Here is a 9,143-nt window from a genome sequence, read left to right as displayed (position 1 = left end):
TGACGAGGTTGAACAGTGACAGAGCGGTTTCTATCTTTCAATCGGTTTCAGCTTTTGCTCGTCTCATTACTCTCACTCAAAATCTCACTCAAATTATATTTTTCATTTTCTTATCTCAATCTCATTAAGTTTATGAAAAATAATTTTCATGAAACGAATTCACTATTACATGTATATTTTGACATAATAATATAATGTTATGTGCAAAAAATTTACACATTATTTTATAGAACGAAGCTCTATGAAAACAGCAAATTCATTCTATATAAATGGTTTTCGCGCCCATAGGTTCTGATTTCCTCTTTTTAAGCCATTTTGTAGGTCCACGTAGAATCATATTCTTTCAGACAATCTTCTTCTTCTTCTTATCCCTTTTCACATCCCATCACTTTTGCTCTCCTCCACCGTCCGATCATATGACTGTGTCACCTACTTTTGTTTCATAGTGTAATCCGAAAGAGTTCAGACCCCACACGAATCGCCTTCTTCTTGCTCCCCAAGCAAAGCAAAAAGAACACCTCATCGGCTTCACCACCTGCAAAGCCGCCGTGTACTCTCGTCCTGCCACGTGTCACTAGTTCCTTCCACTTCCTTCCTTCCTCTTAAGTAATAATATTATGAACAAACTTCACTCACTGCTACTAACAGAAGCTGCTGTCCCACCAACTGTTTTGCCAAAATGTCACACCATATAACATGGAGCTTCAATCTTCTCTTCCTCTTCTTGATCGCCTATCCTACGCCGGCCAATGCCCAGACCGCTGAGTTTCACAACAACGGCTATGGCTACATCGCCAATTTGAACTCTTCAATGGCGGTCGTTATTGTCTTCCTCGTCTTCGCCTTCTTCTTGATGGGCTTCCTCTCCATCTACATTCGCCGCTGCGCTGAGTCCACTGACATGGAATCCGTCCGAACTCGAGCTCCGGCCGCCGTAGGAGCTTCCAGCAGGCGAGGCCTGGACCCGGCGGTGATCCAGACTTTCCCGATCCTCGTCTACTCCGCCGTCAAGGATCTAAAGATCGGCAAGGGAGCTCTGGAGTGCGCGGTGTGCTTGAGCGAGTTTGACGACTTCGAAACGCTGCGTTTGCTTCCTAAATGCGACCACGCCTTCCATCCAGATTGCATCGACGCCTGGCTCGCCGCTCACGTGACGTGTCCGGTTTGCCGCGCCAACCTCACGTGCGCCGAGTCGAACTCGCGAGCGACCCAGCCAAACGCCGATTTAAACCCGGAAGATTCGAATTCGAGGAGTCCGATTGAAATCCGGCAGGTACCAAACGACGCCATTGTGCTCAATGTGGATGAAAACCAAAGAGGGGGCCCAGAAGCAGTTGAGGTAGGGCACCCACGTAGGAGATCAGGAAAGTTCCTTCCTGATCTTTCGAGATCGCACTCGACGGGTCACTCGCTGATCCGACCCGGATTGGACACCGAGCGGTACACGTTAAGACTACCGGAGAAGGTGAGGGCGCAGGTAGTTTCGAGCGGCAACGGCAAGCTGACACGTTCGACTAGCTACGACATCGTTTTGCGCCGCCTCGGGAGTTCGAGGAAGGGCTATAGGTACGGCGGCGGTGAAGGGAAAAGCAGTGTGGATAATCAAACCGGTTCGACCCATGGGTGTTGACGACGCCGTCGTTTTTGCTATAGGAGGTTCCGTTATCGTTAAAACTCCTAAGGGTGGGGGTGACGGAAATTTGGTGTCTGGGAAGACGCCGTTACAGTCTGAAAATGCCGTTGGATTGTCTTAAGGTTAGAACTTGGCTGCTGAAGAAATCAGCTGCAGTTCCTACAGAGGACCAATCACAGTTGGACACGTGTTCAAGTTATGATAAAAATTTTAATTACTTGGATACATGTCCAGTTGTGATTGGTCAGCAGCATGAGTTGCTGCTAATTTTTCAGCAACCAAGTTTTGTTCTTATCTTAATGTCATGACAGAGAGGTCTAAAGAATTGATATCATTTTTTTTTAAGGGAGACAACTGGTGGCAAATTACGGTTATCCACCCCTTACAGGAGCCAGGAAAAAGAATCGATATCTTGTTTGCCTAGAATTTGTACATTTTTTTTGTACAGGGTGGACTGCTAATTTAGTTTCTAAATTATCACCTGAGTGAAAATTAAGTCTTTAACCTATTTTTTTCAGAAAAATTAGTCATTGAATTATAAAAATCTACCAATTACAACCCTAATATTAGATTCGAATCTACTATATTTAATTTCCCGTCAATTTAAGTCACGTTACTTGCATGTGATATACGTTGAAGTGTAGATTGATAATTTTTCATAAAAAATAGTGTATGGAGTTAACTTTGGAGGATAAATTAGGCATTAGATTTGCAATCTATATGAAATGTTAAGACATTAGATTTGCAATCTATATGAAGTTAACTTTGGCGAGAAAATGATAATATTACACTCTAAAATGTGTAAAGTGACTTAAGTTGACAAAAAGTTGGATAAAATAGCTTTGAATATAATAATAGGAATAAAATTAGCAATTTTTAATGAACATAGAGACTTATTTTACCAAAAAAATAATTCGGCAACCTAAATTTCACTGAGGTGATAGTTCAAAGACTAAATTAGCACTTCACCCTCTTGTATATAATGTTTAGCTTGTAACTTCGTATTCGACCATTGGTATAGGTTTTAGAGAGAAATTTTAATTTGATTTTTTTTTCTATTGAATATAATTATTATTAGACGGTCATATATAATTTATGGAATAAATGTATTTAATACAATTCATATCTGACCGTCAAAATGATAATTGTATTATGTAACAGCTTGTTCCTAAAAATTATGATTTTTATAACTTTAATAAGTGAATTACGAAAATGCCCTTCGAGGCAAAGTGTTGACTTTTGTTGACTACCGTGTCATGTTACGTAAGGTTCTTTTTCTTAGCGTATTGTTGTAGTACTTATCGGTATGGACGCGTGGGTGCAAACAGGGCGTGATTTGGAATTATAACGAAAGAGTTATTAACGTTTAAAGTTAGGGATATTTTGGTAATTTTATTTAACTTGGAAGGCTCCAAATTTCTGGAGCAAATATCTGTGAGGCCACGTGTGTGGCTGGGATGGAAAGAAAGAAAGAAATCGACGGCTACGATGAGAAGGAGAGAAGAGAAAAGAGGAAATAAGGGAGGAAGTTGACCAATCAGAAACAGGAGCAAGGAGGGGAAATGAGAGAAGAAAAGGGGGGAGACACAGGTTGGCACGTGTAACCCGTCGGGCACCACCCACACCGCCACCTTCCCAACATTTTTCCGTCGGTTTTCCGACGATCTAACCCTCACCACCACTTAAAAACTAATCCTTATCGTCCCCTCTTCCATTTCGAACTAAATTTTATTGGGTTTGAGCTTGAATTCGAGTAAAACGAAACCCGTGGGTTTTGTGGGTACCATGGCGAAATCCGACGATCGTGAAGTTAACCTAGCAAATTACCACCACCACTAGGCTCCCCTCAACCCCAGGAACAAAGCCTAAGCAATGTTTGAGGCGTTGGAGTGAATTTGGAGGTTGAATCAAACACACCCAAGTTTAGGGTTCCGTATGGTTTGAGCTAAATTGGGAATTTTTCCAATCAAATTGGCCTTAGTTACAGGCATGAAAGTTGCTCCACTCATTGAGATCTTCATTCCTGTAAAATTTGAGAATTTTTAGAAATAGTTGAATTTTCCGGCGAGTCGGAACGGCCAACCGGCGGCGGTGCGTGGCCAGTGGATCGCCGATGCCATTTTATGTTAAATCGATACATTGATCTTAGATTTGATATCCATATGATGTGATTTGATTATTGTGAATCTAGTTTAATTAAGGTACGTTACTTGGTAAAAATATGAATCGACGATCCGACAACTGGATTGTCACCAAAACTTAATATGTTGTAGTACGTAATATTTGAGGATCATAGGAACTTACAGATTGAGAATCCAATGTGCAGATCTTCCCAAATTGGATTTGTAAGTTCGTAAAATAAAACGTTAATCGCCACTTGAATTTGCAATTGGCGGAGATTCAACCGTTGGATCATAATGAAATTTTGGGATGATGTTTTAGAAACATAATGTGGATCTTTGGAAGTTGCTGATCGGAAATCCAAGGAGCAGATCTTCTGGATTGAGTAACGTAAGGTTGTGGACCCTACCATCGATCTTTGACTGACGGTTGACTTTTGGTCAATGGGTTTCAAATCATTCTAGATCGCCCTTGGAGGATGTGTTTTATGTAAATTACGTGTTCTGTCAGTAAGGATTCTAAGATGTGATTTGATATTTGCTTTAGGCGACTGTCATTTAAGACATCTCGATATTCATGCTAGGGAGTTGTAGTGCGGACTCCAGGTGAGTAGGCTTTAGTTTTCTATATATACGTATGTATTCTTAACGTTTTTCCCAGAATTGTTTTAAATGAAATGTGATTGAAATGCCATGTCATACTTGCATTATATTTGAGTATATGCATTAGTGTAGTCATGCATAATGTTGCATGTTGTTGCGAAGCCCAGGTAAGCTACAGGTGAGTACATTATGACGTTAGTGGTTGTGATGTATATGGTTATGCCTAGATGCATTTGGTACTTATTATCCTGCACCCCGATGTTAGTGCTCTGCCCGAGGTCAGGGCTTAGCCTTCACGTGATTGTTCACCTCTCGAACCAAACACTCACCTTGGATCCAAGGCAGGTGCCAGCCTGTCGTACAGACCACATTAGGTGGTTCCGACTCGTAGGTGACTTGCGATACTTCGTACAGCCTTCACATGATCGTAGCACTTAAGCATATTTATTTACACATAGCTTGTCGTACAGACCACATTATGTGGTTCCGACTTATGTGCAGGAATTGTTTATGAGCTATAGATTCAACCGTACAGGTCACGTTAGGTGACTCCGGCTGATATATCTTTTTATATTGATTTGCATCACCTGGCTTACATATTTATTACTGAGATACTTGACATGCCACTCATTTTGGTTTTCATTGGTCTCAAGCCTGATTTCTATATTCTTATGTATTATTATTTTCAGGGAAATTATACAGGTTTTACGATGAAGGGTTATTATTTTTGGAAAGAGAAATGGTTCTAAAAAGCTTTGTTTTTGCCCACTCACATTTTCTGTTTTTCGCCCCTCCAAGTTTTAGCTACTGAAAGTTCGTATCGACGAGGATTCTTGGCGAATCTCAATATGGGTGGCTACCTCTGAGGGTATGATCCTTACCCACACTACTGTACTTTACTTATGCTCTGACGTCGCGTGTAAAATGGGTTCATTCCCGCTCACAACACACTCTGGTCTTTAGGCACTTTTAGGTTCAAATTTATTCACATTTTCCACATCACTATACTTTATGGCTTCGTCACCTTCTAGGTGTCGGCCAGCACAGCTCGACTCGGAGTCCTAGTGGACATTCCGGTTGGGATGTGTCATATTAAATATATATAAGTATTGTTGTAAATTAAATTTTTGAATTTTGTTTAATTTAGTACTATTAATTGAAATTTATTTTTCATTACACAATTTTTACCTTGTTTTTTCATTGCGCTATCCCTGTTTTTATTTTTTATTTTTTTATTTTTTTGTCTACTACGTATTTTCGATAGTATATAATTACTTTGAAGGATATTCTTTTTTGGACAAATTACTGGATTTTTCTCTATTCACTTTTTCACCTGATTCCTATAAATTTACGACATAACATAATTGGGCAACAAAAGTTAGTGAGAGTTGGGATCGAGTCCAGCTCTCCCAAGTGTTAGACTTGGATATTGTGAGAAAGATTTGTATAGTACCCATTCCCTTTCAAAGCAAGAATGATTACTTTGTTTAGGAACATTCCTCATCTGGCAATTTCTCAATTAAGTCGGCAACTTGGATTCAGAGCAATAATAACCAAGGAGTAAAATGACGGAGCTGTTAAAGAAGATGTGGAAGTTAATGCTTCCTCCTGAGGTAAAAATCTTTGCTTGGTTACTTATTCATGAAAACTTCATACTAGGGTGAGATTGAGTAAGTTATTCAGAATATAGACAAATCTTGCCTTGTGTGTGGCAATGATGATGAGACTCAAAATCATATATTTCTAAAGTGCCAACATGCTAAAGAATTGTGAAACCTTTCTCATGTGAGTCCTTGGAAGAATAATTTGGCTCAGCTTAATAATGTTTTAGATTGGATGGAAACAATTGACACTGCTGAGTGCAATGATTTGAGCAATCTAAGTAAAGTTTTCCTTAACTATTGGCAAATTTGGAATGATATGAATAATGAAGTGTTTAGAAGTATAAATCATATTCTAGCTAAGAGTATTTCTATTGCTGGAAGTGTAGGATTGTCCTACTTCGCGGTTAATTGTAAGAAGACCTCTAGGGGTGATCATTGCTACCAACATTTCACTAGTTGGTGTCGCCCCCCACAAGGCAATGTGAAACTAAACTTTGATAGGTCGGTCAGTTTGGAGAAAGTTGCAGCTGCTTTTGTTCTTAGAAATGAGGAGGGTCAACCGGTTAAGGCTAGTGCAATGAACCTTGATGATGCCACTATATCAATTGCGGAGGTCGCTCTTTAAAGGAGGGGCTTATTCTTGCTAAACACAAAGGTGTAAAAAAAACTTTTGGTGGAAGGGGATCATAAGTTGGTCATCCAGGTGATGCAAGGTGACTAGATACCTCCTTGGCATCTTAAACCTATTGTCGAGGATAACAAATGGTTGGCTTCTGACTTTCAGTGTATCAGTTGGAATCATATCTTCAGGGAGACAAATTTTTGTGGTGGATGAGTTAGTTCATGTCAGCCTCATGGTTGCTAACCCATATTTTTGGGATTATTGTCTTCCTCTTATCGGCCATGGGGGCTTTTAAATTTGATTGTTGGGGAAACGGTTGTATTAGAGACTTTAAGCTTTAATAAAAATAATAATAATTCTTTATAAAAAAATAATTATACTTTGAACTCAAGATGTTGTGAGTTGAGTTTAAAAACACTCTATTTATTAGGATATTCCAATACAGCATAATCACTCTTTAGTTAAATAAATCAGTGATTCTTTCCTCCGGTAGTCGTCATCGATTTTATTCTCAACTAACATGACAATTGCTAACTAGTGGTGAGTCCATTTCTAGAAAACATTCAATGACAGATTCATTACTCATAGCATAACAAGCAGCAAACAAAAGTTTAGTCAACAATGCCTAACTATTACACTTCTCCATCTAAAAAAATTTGAAATGAGGTCATGAGTTTCCTCAAACCAATTATAAAGCGACTCACTACAATGTGATAAAAAAGTTTTCTTTTCCTTTTGTTATGAAATGTTACACTCAAAACCTTAGCACTATGTTGGATGAAGTAAATAAACTTAAAATTTTGATAAATGTCAGAATTTATAAATTAACATGTACTAATTCTCTTGTTTGGATTCATAAACATAAAAAGTTAGAATTTCCTTGTGGAAAAAAAAAACTTGGAATTTGGAACCTCCAATTCCAAATTTAAATTCTATGTAACTAGGTGTTATTTTTAAATTTCTGTGAATGAGAGTTTAAAAATAAGAAATTATGTATTCAAATTCCACTATTTTTGTAGGTTAACCAAATAAGAAAATTCACAAATTCTAGAGAATAAAATTTCGTCATTTCTATTTCTGTCATTTTGAAATTCCTTAATAATCTTAAGGGTAAATTACATTTTACCCTCTCAAGTTTGGATGCAATTGCAATCGCATACAACATCTTTAAAACATTCCAATTTCGTACACAAACTTTTATTTAATTACAATTTTATACATCTGTTAGTCAAACCATCAATTTGACTCTTAATTGATGACGTGGCAAATGTGGAGCCCATATTTTTGCTGAGGTGGATCTCAGAAATATGCCACATAGGAAGGAAAAAAAAAAGAAATATATAATTATTTTAAATTTTAATTTAAAAGAAATCTATTTAAAATATAAAGAAAAATTATGCACTTCATGTTAGAACACAGCGGCCCACCCCATCTTCAACATCTCTTCCCCTTCCGTTGGAGATCTCCTCCCTCCGGCAACGAGCTTTCAGTGGAGGAGAGGATTAGGATTTGGTTGCAGAAGCATTGTTTGAGAAGGCTTTACCGAATGCGGAGTGGTCTGGGGGCTGCGATGGTGATTGGGAAGGGGGTCGCTGCGGCTGCTCGTGTGGGTTGGGAACCATTAGATCTGTGGATCCATGAAATAAAAAACAAGGAGGTTTGTGTATTTCAAAAAAAAGTTTGTGGAAGATGATGAGATTGTTCAACGGAGAAAGTCAATGGTTGTATTAAAAAAGGATTCTAATGGGGGAGGAAAATATTGGGCAAAATTGAAAACATAAAAACTCTGATTTCTCTCTTCAGCAGACAAGCCCTATAAAAGACCAACAATGGAGAGCTTGAAGCCAGCAAAGAAGATGGGTCGGGAGAGATGGGGTGGGGGCGGCCGAGGGCGGATGAGAAATGGAGTCGAAGAGAGATGCAGATGGAAGAGTGGAGTTGGCATAAAAAATATTTTCTTTTATAAATTGATTTATCTATATTTTTTTATCTATGTGGACAACTTTGACTGCCACTTCATTAGTTAATGGTTAGCTTCATAGAATAATTAACGAATGTATAAAATTGAAATAAAATATCACGTGTTATATGAAATTGAAATATTTTAAAAATGTATAAGATTGCATATACATCTAAATTTGAAAGAATAAAATGTAATTTACCCTGTCTCCATCTAAACACAGTGGAAAAGAACTTTTTCCTTTAACTCTCTTTTTATATGGAAAAGAATGAGTCAATCAAATTGACTTTTATCTCTCAATTCCTCTCAAGACAGTCGGCCCCCTTGCGATGGGCTTGGCTTTAGGCTCTCTCATATTTTAAGTCGTCTTATCAAAAACCAATAGGGTTTGGGCCCAATGGGCCTAAGAAAACCCGAACTACTTTTAAGTCCAAAAGAGAAATTTCATAACTTCTATGATTAATTTAGACCTTCTATTTAACCATATCAATTAATTAATTCTATCATTCTTTAGTTATCTAATCATACAAGTGGATCAGTGTACAATTGTTTTAGATTCTAATTAGCAAGGTAGCAAGGTGATTGATATTAATACAATTGA

General features: G+C 38.2%; 1 protein-coding gene across 1 annotated transcript; it reads left to right on the top strand.

The window, feature by feature from the left end:
* Window positions 1–377: 377 nt before the first annotated feature.
* On the top strand, window positions 378–2,129 carry LOC137721411 (E3 ubiquitin-protein ligase ATL6-like). Its single transcript, XM_068460505.1, has one exon. It carries the CDS (start codon window positions 680–682, stop codon window positions 1,628–1,630), a length of 951 nt encoding a protein of 316 aa, XP_068316606.1. The 5' UTR covers window positions 378–679; the 3' UTR covers window positions 1,631–2,129.
* The last annotated feature ends 7,014 nt before the right edge of the window (window positions 2,130–9,143 follow it).

This window comes from Pyrus communis, chromosome 16, assembly GCF_963583255.1.
Source record: "Pyrus communis chromosome 16, drPyrComm1.1, whole genome shotgun sequence".
NCBI lineage: Eukaryota > Viridiplantae > Streptophyta > Magnoliopsida > Rosales > Rosaceae > Pyrus > Pyrus communis.
The sequence above is the reverse complement of the archived record's forward strand: the minus strand, read 5'-3'. Positions and strand labels throughout refer to the sequence as shown.